This window comes from Procambarus clarkii, chromosome 88 (genome assembly GCF_040958095.1).
Source record: "Procambarus clarkii isolate CNS0578487 chromosome 88, FALCON_Pclarkii_2.0, whole genome shotgun sequence".
In the NCBI taxonomy this organism is placed as follows: domain Eukaryota; kingdom Metazoa; phylum Arthropoda; class Malacostraca; order Decapoda; family Cambaridae; genus Procambarus; species Procambarus clarkii.
The window spans coordinates 16,805,311-16,822,089 of record NC_091237.1 but is presented as its reverse complement, the minus strand read 5'-3'; the positions used below and the strand labels follow the sequence as shown (position 1 = coordinate 16,822,089).

The 16,779-nt window shown below is 37.6% G+C and overlaps 1 protein-coding gene across 16 annotated transcripts in view; it reads left to right on the top strand.

The window, feature by feature from the left end:
• LOC123745836 (zinc finger and BTB domain-containing protein 24) overlaps positions 1-16,779 on the top strand; it is a 102,440-nt gene that overhangs the window by 19,729 nt on the left and 65,932 nt on the right. For 2 of the 16 annotated variants that reach the window (XM_045726894.2, XM_069317584.1), the window contains exon 6: positions 14,807-15,872. The exons of 13 other annotated variants lie outside the window; for them this stretch is intronic. In XM_045726894.2, the coding sequence (XP_045582850.1) occupies positions 14,807-15,025 (219 nt within the window). In that variant the 3' untranslated portion in view covers positions 15,026-15,872. Of the gene's footprint in view, positions 1-8,716; positions 9,876-14,806; positions 15,873-16,779 lie in introns of those variants that run through there. One more of the 16 variants, XM_069317586.1, reaches the window with a different exon arrangement.

Below are 16,779 nucleotides of genomic sequence, written 5' to 3'. Positions count from 1 at the left end.
GTTAAGCTCTGGGAGTTGTTCTACTTTCTCTGGTTTCACCCATTTTGCCACTTCCAAGACTGGCAAGTTTGAAGCCCACCGGCCCTTCATCGACTCCTGTCTTGCCAGTTTCCTCTTTGGGCTTTTTGTTGTTCATTTCTGTGGAGCCATCCTTCCCCTGTCACTTGATGTGTCCACGAACACTTAAGCTCTGGGTTAGGGCTTCTTGACTGATGTGTGCCTGACCTTCCTGGGTCGGTGGTTGGGCCTGTTCCTTCAGGTATACAGTGCGGTGCACAAGTTTGCGGCTGTATGGCATGCTCTCAGGAGGATTCAGCTCTTTCCAGGCTCCCTGCTCTGGCTTCACTCTAACTGCTCCCTGGTGGTTCAATGCCTGAACTAAGGGGAATGACTTTGGTCCATTACCTTGTGGAGCTGGATTCTTTGACTAGTTTAGTTCATAGTTTCTCAGGGTTTGGTTTCCATGCAGTTCACTTACAGGGTGTGTCCATTAATTTCTAGGAAGAGTTATCTCACTTTCGTCCCATTTCTGTGGAGTGAACCATCAACGACTCATCCTTCCATTGGATCTGTGAGATGTTTGGTCGCCCTAAGGTGGATGTCTTCGCTTTCGCATGGAACCAGTTCCTTCCCTCCTACATGGCTCTGTTTCCTGAGGTGGATGTCTTTTTAACTAGACTGGTTGAGGTGGAGGTGCATTTACCTTTTTGTCCCTGTTCAAATGTTGCCTCTGGCTCCATCAATTCTGAAGTCATCTTTGATGAGGGTGATACGTCTGGCTCCTTGGTGACCAACCAAACCTTGGATTCTGCAAATCGGCCCAACAATGTAATTCGCTGGTTTGACCTTCTCTGCTCTACTCATTTGGAGTTTTTGACATGTGTGTGCATTGCCACATGCTAACATGTATTATGCCATTTTTATGACGAGCAGGTGGCTGGTTAGTTGGCGTTCTACCTGCATCTTTACTCATGGCAGCTGTATGAGATTATGTGGTGCTCATTTCATAAATATGTCTTCATTATCTTGTGTTTTGGTCAAGGCTGGTTAGGTAGCTACCTAACTAAGGTTAAGTAGTTAGGAACACTGTATAAACATCAGAGGTCCGCGGCTGTTCAACGTCCTCCCAGCAACTAAAAGAAATATTGCTGGAACAACCGTGGACATCTTCAAGAGAAAACTAGACTGTTTTCTAAAAAACGTGCCGGACCAACCAGGCTGTGGTGGGTATGTGGGTCTGCGGGCCGCTCCAAGCAACAGCCTGGTGGACCAAACTCACAAGTCAAGCCTGGCCTCAGGCCGGGCTTGGGGCTTAGAAGAACTCTCAGAACTCCATCAAACAGGTATCAAGCAGCTTCTGGGGAACCATTGGGGGCTCCCCCAGAAATGTAGCATTAATTGTAATGAAAGGCCTTTATCTGGATGAGCTTTTGTGGCTCCCTAACTCTCTCCCTTCCCACAAGGTTAGTCAGTTCATTGGTGAGCTGTTCATCAGCTCCTGAACTAAGCAAGGAAGGAGGCTGCATGAAGAAGCCAGGCCACCTGGTGGTAGCATTGGGTACTATTAGTTTTGCTCTAATTTTGAATGTTTCTCTTGTTTTGTGTGAATTGGTTGTGGAGTTGTTTGATGATTTCAAGGCTTAGGTCTTTGTTATCCTCCAGTTTTCTTTAAAACTTCATTGACTTACTGGATGCTTTTCCGATGTGGCGGCAAATTGTTATTTGCTCTCTGTGCCTCTGTGATGGGGAAGGGGGGGTGCCTGGATATGGCTCTGGTTACCAATAGACCAAATAGAACTGCATCTGATGTGACTTATTTGCATGGAGCAATCTCAGTATGATAGCTTCAGGAAGCCACTAGGGCTCTTCTAGAAAGAGGCATTTCATTACATTCAAAACTAAGTTTTTAGTTATTAGAGCTGAGTAATCAAAGATGTAGGTGTAGGAGGACTAAGTGGGCAACACAATAGTTTAAAGCACAAAACATTAAGCATGTTATTAGCTTCCTACTCATAATCATCATACAAGGTTGACTTCATATACTGTTCTGTGCAGAACTTGTTTACTTTGCACTTTTTTAATACAGCATGAGTGGCAGTATCATGATAAAGACACTCCTTACTTAAAACCTGATAAAAATTATTGAACTTTAATGGTAGGTCTTCTACAGCTAACATGTATTATCCCTAATTTATCTTAACATTATAGTAATCATTCCTGTGCATAAAATAAGGTTGCCAAAACTTTAGTCCATTTGGAAATAGAAATATAAGTAAATTGAAACTCCACTGAAAACACAGGACATTGCAACTAGGCCAACTTTTTGTACATAATTTCTGATTGATCCATTGCTACTAGTCTACTCCATTGGTGTTTTCTTTTTACCTTGCAACAAGTTGGAATAGAGATGACACTGTCATAACTCTCTCAGCCCATCACAATTATTTCCTACTGAAACTCATGTTTGGTAAGTCTACTTAACGTATTGACCGGCATTTACCGTAGGTACAGTATTACTGTATATCACAATGTTAACACACAATATATTACAGTACTGTACTAGAAAACATAGCTCTGCAAACTCACCATTTACAACAGCTGATCAGCATACCAGTGGCACCACCCACACCAAGCAGCTAGTTATTGAAGTGTGGGTTCGTTGGGGAAAACTGATATTGATACAGTATTACCATTATATATTACCAATATTTCTGTAATAAGTTTTTAATGCCATTGTGTTTCTACTATATAACACATGTTTATTTGTGTAGCCTATGAGTGATACCAACAAAAGAAACTTGGGCAATAGTTAAGCAGAGGCAAGAGGTAGCATGGCTGCTGAATGAACTAATTCTAGCACCTTCATCTTATGCGGTAAATATTCGTTAAGCTACTGTACATTTATGAGATGCCATAGTTTTTTCTTTCCGTACAGTAGGGCAGGGGAAGTGATGTTGCCTTATTTTGGGTGGTCATCTTACCTGGTGAATAAAGGCTAAAACATGAATTATGCCTAAAAAAATTTAAGGTCGACCTATGAGCTGGATCGACTTGTTTGCCGGATCAACATGTACAGAGGCATATGTGGTATATCTATCTATATATATATATAATTATATATATATATATATATATATATATATATATATATATATATATATATATATATATATATATATATTATTATATTATATATAAATATATATATATATATAATATATATTATAATGTTTATGTGTGCGAACAAGCGTGAAGGGTCCCCAAGCATATATGCGATTGAAAACTCCACACCCCAGAAGTGACTCGAACCCGGATTGCCAGGAGCACATTGCAACTGGTGTACATGGTGCCTTAAACCACTCGACCATCAGTGACCGTACAAAAAGTGGTGATAGCTGAGGCTATTTGAACCACCACCCCGATGGCACTTTGATGGTAAACTTGGGCATAGCTATTTCATAAAATCGCCTCATTTTTGTGGGGCCCCGTGAGCAACACAAATGGGAGCAAGCTTGAATGTTATATATATATACATATATGTGTGTATATCACAAAAATAAACACGTGATTAAGAATGTGACAATGTCAGACCACGGAGGAAAAATGAAACAGGAAATTTCCTTAAGTACTTTCGTATATTAAATACATCTTCAGAAGGTCCAAACCTTCTGAAGATGTATTTACTGAAGATGTATGTACTGAAGATGTAACCTTTGGACCTTCTGAAGATGTATTTAATATACGAAAGTACTTAAGGAAATTTCCTGTTTCATTTTTCCTCTGTGGTCTGACATTGTCATATACATATATATATAAAATATACATACAGGTACATATATATACAGTGCAACCTCGATTCAGTGAACTATTCGGGACCAACGCCAGTGTGTTGCGGTGAGGGATTCATTGCAACAGGTGATACCTCCAGGGGGTGTTTGTATCAGTGTCTCTTTTTTTTCTTGTACACAATAAAAATTCTTTGCAGTATCATATTACATACTGTACCTATACTGTATATATTACTACTCTACTAAAAAATACTGTATCATAGTTTTATTTACCTTATTATTGGAGTTATGGTTAATCATTATCAATTCTCATGGAATTGGGAATACTGTATAGTAATTACATACTGTATTATACAGTTAGCACTGTATTGATTATGTAGTTCCGCTGTATGCTGAGTACTACAATACAGTTTATGAAAACTATTGTGCACTAAAATTACTGCAACTTTAATTTTAATATTTTAACACTTGTTTTAACTGTACACTCCACACATGATGTTCTTAGATGTTTGCATCAGCTTTCATGGTGCTTGCTGCGGCTGTGTTGGTGAGATGGTGGTGGAGGACAAAACCATCAATAATTTCAAAGCGTTATATGACAGAGTGCTGGGAAGATGGGACACCACGAGCATAGCTCTCATCCTGTAACTACACATGGGTAATTATAGGAAGACTTCTGACATGGATAATAAATGTTCTGACTGAAAGATGAGCGTGGTAATAAGAGGCAATGTTTCTGACTGGAGGAGTGTTACTAGCGGAGTACCACAGGATTCAGTTCATGCACCAGTAATGTTCATCGTCTACAAAAACAATCTACCAGAAGGAATACAGAATTATATGAATGTTTGCTAATGATGCTAAGCTACTAGGGAAGATAGAAGAACTAAGTGATTGTCATGCCCTTCAAATTGATCTAGATAAAATAGGTGCTTGAAGCACCATGTAGCAATTGGAATTCAATGTGAATATATGCTATGTTATGGAATGTGGAATTGAAGAAAATAGACTACACAACTTACAAATTATGTGGAAAGGAATTAAAGAACTCTAACAGAGAAAGAGATCTAGAGGTGGTTCTGGAAAGCAGACTGTCACCAGAGGAACACAAAAAAACATTGTGAGAGGAGCATATGTGCTGCTTTCCAACTACAGAATCTCTCTTTAGCACTTTCGTTGCCCCGGTGGGTGATCTGCCAAGCACCTCAAAGTAGCCCAAGTGGTGCGCGCAAACTCACCACCACCACCTAAAAATATTTATACTCTTTTTAGCTTTCTGACTTCAATTTTCATGCTACATCGTTCAATTCAGAATTAAAGTGTTTGTAATAGAATGCTCTAAAGAAATATGTGCATATAAGAACATTAAAGTACAGTATCACTTTCCTATACTTTAGACCTGCTGTGCACGGCAAGGTTGGCCGAGAACTCGCCTCCACACAAAATATTTATACTCTTTTTTTTTTTTTCAGCTTTCTGACCTCAATTTTTGTGCTATGCCATTCAGTTTGATATCAAATTGTTCGCAATAGAATGCTGTAAAGGGATATTTGCATGTAAGCACATATTTTATATTTCACTTTTCTATACTTTCGAGGAAAACTCTAACTTTTCTCTCATATGTGTTTCTTTCAATGCTTTTGTCAAGGATTGGCTCTGTTCTTGATCAGTATCCAACTGGAAGTTAATTTGCAGTGTTTATAAAGTTGGTAACAAATACTTGAGAGATAAAATAAGTAGAATGGGGAACTGTTAGGCTCGAGGTGAGGTTGCGGCTGTCACCGTGTGGGTGGGCACCCACATGGCGAAATCAGGATGCCATGTGGGATATACAGAGAATGGAAAGAAGTTGGCACTCATTTTAAAACAAGTCCTATAGTATTCAGACAGTAAATGGAATTTTTAAATTTTTCAAAATTATTGACGCTGTTTGTGTCATGCACCCTCTCCGTATTTTCATGTTTTTTTTTTTAGGGGGGGGATACCAGCATCGGGTACTGAAAGTGTTAATTATATGTATTGTGAAATATGAAAGAAACTGTTCATAAATTTTGTGAGACAAAAATTGGAATATGCAGCTGTTGTAGGTGCCCACATTTCAAGCAGCACTTCAACAAACTGGAAAAGATGCAAAGGTATGCTACAAAATGGCTTCCGGAACTGAAAAACAAGTTATGAAGAGATTCTAGATGCGTTAACCATCGTGCTGTACGGTGTTTGTGACATTCTAGTGGTGCGCCAAAAATAAAGTGTTCCGCCAAAATTAGTTTTTCTTTGTAAATTGTTAAAATCCCTTCCCTGAACATGTAAAAATAAATAATAAAAAAAAAAAAACCTTGCTTTGGATGTGGCGACGTGGAGAAAGTACGATGTGATGTCATCACGGTGTGTGCGCCCGTGCATGAAGCTTACCAGAGGTGGTTGTGCGGGCAATTCACGACTTGCAAGTTGCCACATTCATATTTTCATTTATTTTTTTTATTGCATTTTCAATTCTTTCTAATTCTTTTTTTATTGTTATCTGATACATATTTGTGTCCTTTACAATATGTATACAGTAGAACGTTCATATTGTTTCAAGGAACCGTTATAAATGCATCAGTAATGTGTCCACAAAAAATGTATATTGTCGCAATATTACTTGCTCAATATTTAATATACTATTTACAATATGTACACTTTCACACACAAGTCACACACTATATTGCACAGTACTTCAGAATTGAGTGATATTCAAAGCAGCAGTCCATGAGAGAGAGCACGACTTTGCACTCGATGTACATAGTACACACAGATTTTCGCTTCCTGGTTATTCGTTGTGTGTGCTTGCGAACAATTCACTCACATACACCCTTGACTTTAGTTCCTGTAGGTGGCCTGTAGCCAAGCTTGTGAAGTGTAAGGTAGTCTTGAAAAAATCTAGGAAAAGATCAATGTGTAAGATAGGATTTAAATGTATCACTTGTATCCGACACTTGTGTTAGGTAGTTAGTGTGCCTTGTTTCATCAATGTCACTACCCTTATTTTCTTCAAACAATAAGGTCTGAATTTCACTGTCGGAGAGCGATCTTTCATCACCGCATCTGACGGGGTTGGGAGCCAGAGGAGCGTGCACCACCCATGGTTGCTCACGCAGTACTGAGCCAGCCAGCAACCCTAGAGCATTCTGGGAATTTTTTTCAAAATGGCTGCCGCTCACTGAAGGCCTCAGGCATCCATTTCATACCCAACCTACCGCACGCGCCTTGAATCTTACGATATCTTAAAATCAGGTTTTCTTGGCATGCTCAATGTCTATCTCGAGTAATGTTGGGTGGCTCAGTGCAGTGGTTAAATATGCCAAAGCTAGAAGATAGAAGAAAAAGAGGTGATATGATCACCACTTAAAAATAATAAAACTAAACGACCAAATTAACAAAGGAATTCCTGAAACCAGCATCATCAAGGACAAGAGATCACAGTTTCAAGCTAAGGAAACAACGGTGCTGAAAATATATTGGAAAGTTTTCTTTCACAAACAGAGTGGTAGGACAGTTGGAACAAGTTAAGCGAGAAGGTGGTGGAGGCCAAAACCATCAGTAGTTCCAAAGCATTGTATATCAGAGTGCTGGGAAGACGGGACACCATGAGCATCCTGTATCTACACTTAGGTACTTACACTTAGGTACTTACATTTAGATAATTATATGTTTGCTGGAGTGAGACTAAGGCTTTCCCGCCAAATCGGCCTGCTCAGGATTTTTTTTCCTACTCGCAGGACATTAAAATTTTATGGTGTACCCTACTACTTCACTTGAGATGTGCATTCTGAGCATATTTAGCTACCCCATCACATGATGGGATGTGCAGTCAAAAGGTTAAAGCAAATTGCAGGTAAAGGATAAAATTCAGAGACTGAAAGTAGGGAACAGATTCATGGAGAATGAAAAAGAAATGTGTGAAATGTTGAACCAACCGTTCCAAAAGTGTTTGTGTGCAAAATTAAGTTTTCAGAGTGGTATATGGTTAGAACAAGTGAGGTGGTGGTGGAAGCCAAAACAATAGTACTGTAGTTCCTAACAATCATTTGACAAAGAATACTGGTAAGAGTGGACACCATGAGCATAGCTCTCATCCTGTAACTACACTTAGGTTATTTTAGGACAAATGGTATATAGTGCAAACTTGATTTAATTACAAAGACAAACAATGAAAGAAAACTGTGCAGTGTCGAGTTATACAGAAAACATAAATTTGGTTGACAAATTAGACATGGAAATTTCTAATGTGTAATGTGTGTGTAATTAAGTAAGTTGGTACAAAAGAAATACACTTGGGGACATTCTACTTTTGAATGCATATACTGTAATATGTACTAGGAGGTAACTTAAAAATAATTCTCATTGATATCCTTCAGCTACAATGTCATCTTCCATCTTCTAAGTACTAATAGTATACAACACATTCACGTACAGCAGTCTTAGTCGAAACATTAGTATAGGGCCAGACAAACTCACAGTAAAGGAATTGGCTGAAAGCCACTACCTAGATGCTGTGCCAGGAACAGTTTATGTGCAACAGGATAAAGAGAATGCCATGTGTGCAAGCACACCGAGTGATGCTTACTAATGAAAAAACTCATTCATAAATGGTGTAAAGAGTTTGAAGAGGGTCTCTGCATTGGGGAGTGTTTCAGAGACTCCCACATGTCCAGAAAGTTTTGAAATATACAATAGAACTGAGACATTGTAAGTAGTGTGCATATTGAATATAAATTGTAGGCTAATATGCATTATCCTTATGGTTTGTAATATACTTGATCCCAATTTTTTACCTCAATCAGTGCCAAAGACACACTGACTCAATTACCTGGAAAATTTCTACAGCTTGCCTTACCAGTAAAGAAATTTTTCAGTCTGTAAGTGATCTTTTCTTTGTGTGCACACAGGCTGGGTGGCATGTTTGATGATGGCTGCACTTCCAGGGTTAACAAATGAAAACTATGAGGTTTTGCTAAATGTGGTACTCCTGTTCTTTTATACTGTATACATATTGTGCTTGGAAAACTAGATAACTGTTGTGGATTGTAATTAATGGAAGCATTTTGCCTTAATTCTGTGGTTAAGTCCATAAGCATTCTAATTGACCAAAAGTTTGCCCAGTTAAACCCTGAAAATATTTGTGTTACAAATCAGTAATTTTCTTATGAGTGAGCTGTGTTCCTGACTAATGTGTGGTAAACACCAATTATGTAACTTGAATTACATATGTACTCTACTGTCTTTCCTTTAACTGTATTCACATGCAAATTTTTTCTGTATATCTTCTTGAGAGCCTTTTTTTTCTGAGAGTGAATACATGCGCTACACACAAGTTGAGGAATTTTTCAGGTATACAATTTTTTGGTGATATGTATACTATTGATTTTGATATGATGACATTTTCTATGTCAGTGTGTCATTGTATTTGTCAAGGAGTGCTGTGTAATCTTGTTGCAGCATTTCCTTTTTTGTATGAATGAATACAGTATCTTAGTACTATACACTGTAAATATATGCTTTTGGTAGCAATGTAATAAGAAAGTACATTATGTTGCAATTTGCAGTATTGTTTGTATACAATAAATGTAACATGATGCAAAGTGCTGCATCAGACAACTCTTGATCATTGTAAGTTTTACTTAAATTAAAGACAAACTTGCACTTTCTTTAAAATCCGTTGCCTCTAAAATGAACAGATGTTGTAGTTAGGGGTCTGTTGATGAGATCTAGGGTAGTGAATGACTAGATATAAAACAAGAGTGATGCTAAACATATTCTCTCCAATTAAATGTTGTTATTGAATATGTGAAATTATTTAAACATCTGCAGAGAAAAGGAAATCCTGACAACTTAATTATATAAAAACGAATAGTTTAAATGAGCGTGTAATGGACTGGTATGATCCTAACAATTCTGTAAAGTTGGGTTTGTGATTACAGCACTCAGGTGGGTAATTTCACCCACTAGTATTATTAACTAGATGCCACAATACTGTATGGGGGAGGGGCAGGGGGATAATTTGCTTAGTATACAATGCCTCGCTATATAATAAAATATACAATGCAATTATTTTTAATTTTGGTACTCAAACTATCAAGATGTGTGCAATACATTTATTAAAAAAAAAAAACATGAAATAGGACATATAATTTGTAGGATAAATTCCACATACCAGATTGACTACTGTACTCAGCCACACTGAGAAAACTGAGGCAAACACCTCCACAGTAAGGTGGACACCTCACTCACCTCTCCACCTGCTACTAGCTCCAGGTACCCTCTGAGGTACTGCCAAAGTTTCTGCCAAACTTTGCCAGATCCGAACAGAAATGTGGATAACCAGAAATTTGGCCAGATAACCAAGAATTGCATCAGGAGATCTATGCTTACCAGGAAGCCAAGGGCCTTCAAATAAATGGCAGTCAAAACTGACCATGCCAAGCTCATGTACACTAATTTTAGTGTTGTGCTGTGTTAGGTTAATAAATGATCATCAATTTAAAATAAAGAAATATACTGTATTACCTAATACTATATTATGACAATTATTGCTAAAAATTGCATGTTCAGACTATACAGTGTATTTCCCTGGTAAAATAGGGGATTCATTTTCACCGATGTGTCCCATGATGACAGCATGTGTCTGTTGTGGGCAGGTTCCTTTGTTGTTGTTTTTTATGTCGCTTGCCACACAATTATGTTTTTTCTTCACACAGTTCACTGCTTATTATATAGCAACAAGTCACAGGCAGTCAGTCAGGCATTCACAGTCACAACTAATCAAAACCAGTTACAGTTAGTAAACAATGAGAATCTGATGTCAAGAACTCGGGCAAGTCTCTGCCTTCCCAAGCCTCCCGGGCCACTAGCTGGTTGAGAGTGCATACGGTATTAATTTTGTCCACATGTCCAGACATGGCTGGAAGCATCTGGTGTGGGGATGGAAGGGAAAGGAAGCAGCTTCTTGTGTGGGGATGGTGGGAAGAGGGAATGTATTTAGCAGGGAGGTTGTTTATAACAACAATAACCTTGAATTGTAAAGTTTCAAAGCTTGTAAACTGTTTATTAGATATAAACAAAGCCGGCATGATAAGAGCAAAGATGTACAGATTTCACAAGTTATTGCATAAATGCTTGATCAATCATATTAAAAATATATGTACACACTATGATAGCGCTGAACCCTGGTTCACACTATTAGAGTGCTACACACGTTGACTGCTTTAATTGTCAAGTCTGATTCTGTTATTGGGTTTTTACTCCTGTGAGAGTGAAAAGTTCTACTTCACACCTGTAACTGGTCATAAAAGGAAGCAACAAATACACACTCATCTGAAGATTAGTTTTTCAGATGAAACACTGATTTAAAATGCTGAAAAAGTTGATTTTTGCCATGTTCTAAATGTATTGTTAAGTATGAGATGGAGTACCTTATTTTTTATTTGTTCAGATGTTAGTTTCAACCCCTACAATAAATTTGTGCAGCTCGGCAACAAATGGATATTTTACATAGTGCTCTTCATTCTCATTTCAAATTTCTCTTTTGAGAAAATGTTGTGATGAAAACTAGCAGATGAAGCAGAGAGGGGTAACTGTATAGCTCCTTACATTTTGCTCAGACTTTCTTCACTGATGCTGTTTTCTACAATGGTTGCAACAGAATTATGAACATGTAATAGTTCAGGTGGTCAACTTTGTGTGGATACAACAGTAAGGAATTTTGTAATGCTTTGACTTATCGGAACAAAATAATTTTCTTGTAGTTTCAAACTAAGTTCACTTAAACATGTCAAGATATTATGTTTTCATTACTCATTTGTCATTACAAAATAAATCTGTCAAATCAAATTTTTGTTTTCAGAAAATAATCATTATGCATTCTTAGATGATTAACCTTTATGACTGCCCCATAAAAGCCAGGGACCTTAGGTGTGATACAGTAAGTGGGAATGATGGGCACCATTTCTAAACACAACCTTTCAAATAGTGGAGTGAGCTTTCTTTAATTATATTAACCACTTGAATAACAAACAGAAATCACAATAACATGACATATACTGTATATCAATAAGAAAATCCAAGGCATTGCCAGCTGTGTACTCTACCATGGAACCACTGGTTATAGGTTCATGCCACCTCACAGCCCTAGTGATTTTTTTCAGTGATATATATCATATTAGTGTGATTTCTGTGTTCCTGAAGTTTGAGCGTAAGGTGTAGGACCACTTTGCCATTCCACCTGACTGCTTGTGGGTCCTACATAAAAACTTGGGCTGGCTTCAGTAGGGACCTCCAGACGTCCTGTGATTTCAGTAGAAATCCAGTTGTATGACTTTTAGAAGTCGCACAATGGTCCAATGGTAAAGTAGGTGACTGGCAATGCCTTGTTCATAGGTTCGCGCCACCCCTAAAGGTACACAGTACTGTGACCACCTCACCAATGATCGTCTATAAGGATTGGTCAGTCCTGGTGCTTATTAACTAAGCTCCACGACTGGTTACGGTACTGTACTGTGTACGTTTAGGGATGATCCTGGATGGCATGGGTTTGAATCCTGGTCAGGTCAAATGGAGTTCTTAGTGATCTATGGCTTGCACGTTCGTGCAGCTTTATCACATACATTATGTATACTGTATGTGTGTGTATGTATGTATATATATATATATATTTTTGTTGGTGTATACTGGCAGCAGGTTTTCATTTATACATGTCTCATTGAATATGACTGCATATTCTGTATTGATTATTTTCTGGTTTAGGGCTTCTATCCCTCTCTGACTAGTGCTCTTGCATCTGGGTTTAATTGGGAGAGGAGTTCTCCAAAAGTCATGTTCGTTCCAGGTGAAGAAAAATAAATAAATAACTGTAGAATGTATTACACTTATTATAAAATTTACACAACGTTTCGAACCTACATGGTTCATTCTCAAATGATGTTATAGTACAGGACATTATATTTATACTATTAGTGGGTCAGGTGAATACAAATGGATCGAACAATGGAGTTAGGTGTAGACAAATGGATCGAACAATGGGTATACTATGGGTATAGAATAAGGCATAAAGGAGAAAAGAGTAGAATAAAGCTAAATAGGGTACGAAACACAAAGAATAATCAGGTGTAGTGGGCGTGGCATGTTGAGCAGTGTCTTCTAATTTGGCATCTTCACGTTCTGGTCTTGTTCTTACTCTCATGGTGGGTAGAGTGAATAGTTCCGTAATTTGGGTATTATGGTAAGTTGTTCTATTTTTATATGGATTGCTTCAAGAATTTGTAATCTTCTTACATCTTGGGTTTTGTCTATTATACAAGTGTTTTTATTCAGCATTTGTCTTGCTAGGGTGATGTCATGTGCTTGTCTCGTGTGATTTCTGGGGGTACCAGCGCCTGACAGCTGGGTGGACAGCCCTTTGCATTTGTAGTCATGAGGTTCCGAGCTCGATCCCCTGGTGGAGGCTTTTGACAAATGGGCAAAATGTTTCTTTCACCCTGATGCCCCTGTTACTTAGCAGTAAATAGGTACTTAGGAGTTAGAGAGCTGCTATGGGCTGCTTCCTGTGGGTGGAGGTCTGGTCAAGGACCGGGCCGCGGGGACACTAAGCCCCCAAAATCATCTCAAGATAACCTCAAGATAACCGGATTGAAGATGACATGTCAAATGCCTCGTCAGCTTAGTTGATGTACCTATGTATACATACTTAGATTGAAGGTTACATCCTTTGTGGAGGCAGGTTTACATGTATACTACATTTGACTGCTGTAAAGGGTTCTCCGTCGGCTTTGGGTTATTTTTAATAAGGTGGTCGGTAATCTTCTTTGTTTTATTGAATATGATCAGGTCTATGTTTTGGTTAGGAGTAATGCTTTTTACTCCTTTACGGATTATTTCTTTCATTATTCTTTCTTCTTTTTTTTGTTCACTGTGCATAGTTGATTTGTAATATAATTTTATTGGAGGTGTTGTGGTTTCTGTTCTAGGTTCAGGATTGTACCATCGGTCCAGGTGTCTTCCTATAGCAGTGCTTATTTCTGTGTTGCTATATCCATTGTTCACCAACACCTGAGTTATTCTTTCAAACTCCCTATTCACATTGCTCTATTCGGAGCAGTGGGTAAGCACTCAACGAATATAAGCATTGAGAACACTGTCTTTGTATCTTTGGGGGCACTCACTCCTACTGTTTAGGCATAATCCTATGTTGGTAGGCTTAGTATATATATGCTGGTGCTTAAAGAGGTTCCTGTTTTTGTTATTAGTACATCCAAGAATGGCAGACTGTTATTTTCACTATTTTCATGTGTAAATCGGAGTACTGACTCTCTCTCTAGATGGCTTTTAGATCAATTAGTTCATCTGAGTCTTTTACTATGACGAATATGTCATCTACAAAACAGCAGTATACAATTGGTTTTTGCCTACTACTGAAGACTCAATCTTCGATGGTTCCCATGTAAAAATTAGGGAATAACACTCCTAAGGGGGGGGGGACCTATTGCTACTCCATCTATTTGTAGATACATGTCCTCTTGCGGACTGATGAAAGGAGCTTCCTTTGAACATGCCTCGAGAAGGCTCTTCAAGTGTGGCTCGGGTATGTCTAATTTGGGGGTCAATGATGCATAATGCATTGTGCTTTAACACTGAAGAATACTGTACAGTACAGTTATGGCGATGCGTGACATTTCTATGCTAAAGTGACAAAATTCGAAGCTCGTAGCAGCCTTGCCTCTTTGTTCCCACAGAGGCATTCTCTGCATATTGAGCAGAATTTCCCATCAAGGATTTTTTCCCAACACTCGGTAAGGTATCTCCCTTGCATTTATACCTTGTAGATCCTCTGTATTAATAAGGTCTTTAATGTAGTAAATTGCTTGTTGTTTCGCTGTGCTTTATAGTTTTAAATTAATTAATTGTAGTTTTGAACACCAATCCTTTATTTTTATTTTTTTTTTTTTTTTGGTTTGTCAAGAGTTGTAAGTGAGATATCTCCGCAGGTGGGACTGGGCAGCAGTGGTCAGAGGACTGGTGGAGGAGATGCCCCTAAGAAGAGGCACCAGTGTCCCTACTGTGTCTACTCCACTGCTAGAAAAGATCATTTGAAAAAACATATACGTACGCACACTGGGGAGAAACCATATGCTTGTGCACACTGTCCTTACCGTTCATCTCAGAAATACAATTTAAAAAGTCACGAATTTACTCATAAGTTATAAGTTATTATTTTTCACTTTCCTCTGCCATACGACAAAAAAGATTTTCAGCCATGGCTGAGTTGTGATAGAAACTTACATTAGGCAGTATTTTAACTGTTTTGACTTGGATTTATATGCACAACATGGTCATACTAGGTAAAAATTTACATGAATGTGATTTACTGAAAAATTGCTCAAGTCCATTCCATAAGCTATCTAATAGCTACAAATGGCTTTACATTACTGTACAGCTCTAGATATTGTTGTTTATACAACATTAATTAAAATAGTAGGTCAGTGAGACTGGAATATTATATTTTGAAAATATTCAAACCTTAAAAATAACAGTAATGATTTTTTAAATGGTTTGATTTATACAGTATTTAAAAACAGACAAACTTAAAATATAATTTTCTTCTCAAATGAAACCAAGTTTTATTTTGTAAAGTAAACTTTAGAGTGAAATTGCTTGTTATATTTTTTGTATATACTGAACTGTACTTATTTATTTTCTATTTATATTGCTCTGCATGGATGACATCTGTTATTACCAAAATTATTTGTTTGTAGCAAACAAATTTTAAATTGGACAATTAAAATGTCACAGTACCTGAAAATTATCTGTTTGCATATATGTGCATTTATTTTTTTCTTGACAGTAGTAATAAAGAAATGTGTGGAAAATACAGCTTCATAGGCATGGTTATATTTATCATCAACACAAAAGTACAAGCCCTGCAGCTCCCACTGTAAATCAACTGTTTGCAAAACACATTTTTCTGAAATAGATTTTTTAATTGTATATTGAAGTCCTCAGATTATAAAAAGTAAATTGTTAAGAGAGAATAATTACTGTAAGCCAAAGAAATTTATATTAATCCTCTTGACTTAAGATAGTTTGTACTGCAACAACAAACAGAAAATATATTGAAAATGAAATTTGTGAAGAAATTCAAGTTATGAGTGTGTAATTACCCAAGTGTAGTTACAGGATGAGAGTTATGCTCGCCGTGCCCCGTCTTCCCACCACTCTGTCATTTAAGGCTTTGAAACTACAGTTCTGATCATTTTGGCGTCCACTACTTTGTCGTTTAACTTGTTCCAACCGTCTACTACTCAGTTTGCATAAGAAAACTTTCCGATATATTTTTGCAACCATAGTTTCTTTAGCTTGAATATATGACATCTTGTTCTTGAGGTTGCTGGTTTTGGGAATTCCTCTTTGTCAAATTGGTCAATTCCCATCATTATTTTGTAAGTAGTGATCATATCTCTCTTTCTTCTATTTATAAATATACCTTAGGCATATTTAACATCTCTTAGCCTTTCTTTATAACTCTTTGTTTTTCAGTTCTGGAATCCATTTTGTAGCTTGCCTTCTACCTTTTCCAGTTTATTGATGTGCTTCTGGAGATATGAGCACCATACAACTGCTGCATATTCCAATTTTGGTCTCACAAAAGTCGTAAACAGTTTCTTTAGTATTTCACCATCCATGTAATTAAGAGAGATTCTGAAGCTGGAAAGTGCAGCATATGCTCGTCGCATAATGTCCTCCATGCATTCCTCTGGTGACGTTCTACTATTTAGAACCACCTTTAGATCTCTCTCTGTTAGAGTTCTTTAATTCCTTTCCACATAACTTGTGGATTGTGTGTGGTCTATTTTCTCCTATTCCACATTACATAACATAGCATTTATTCACACTGAATTCCATTTGCCACATGGTTCTCCAAGCACCATGTGCTTGGACTAATTTCATCTAGCCGTATTTG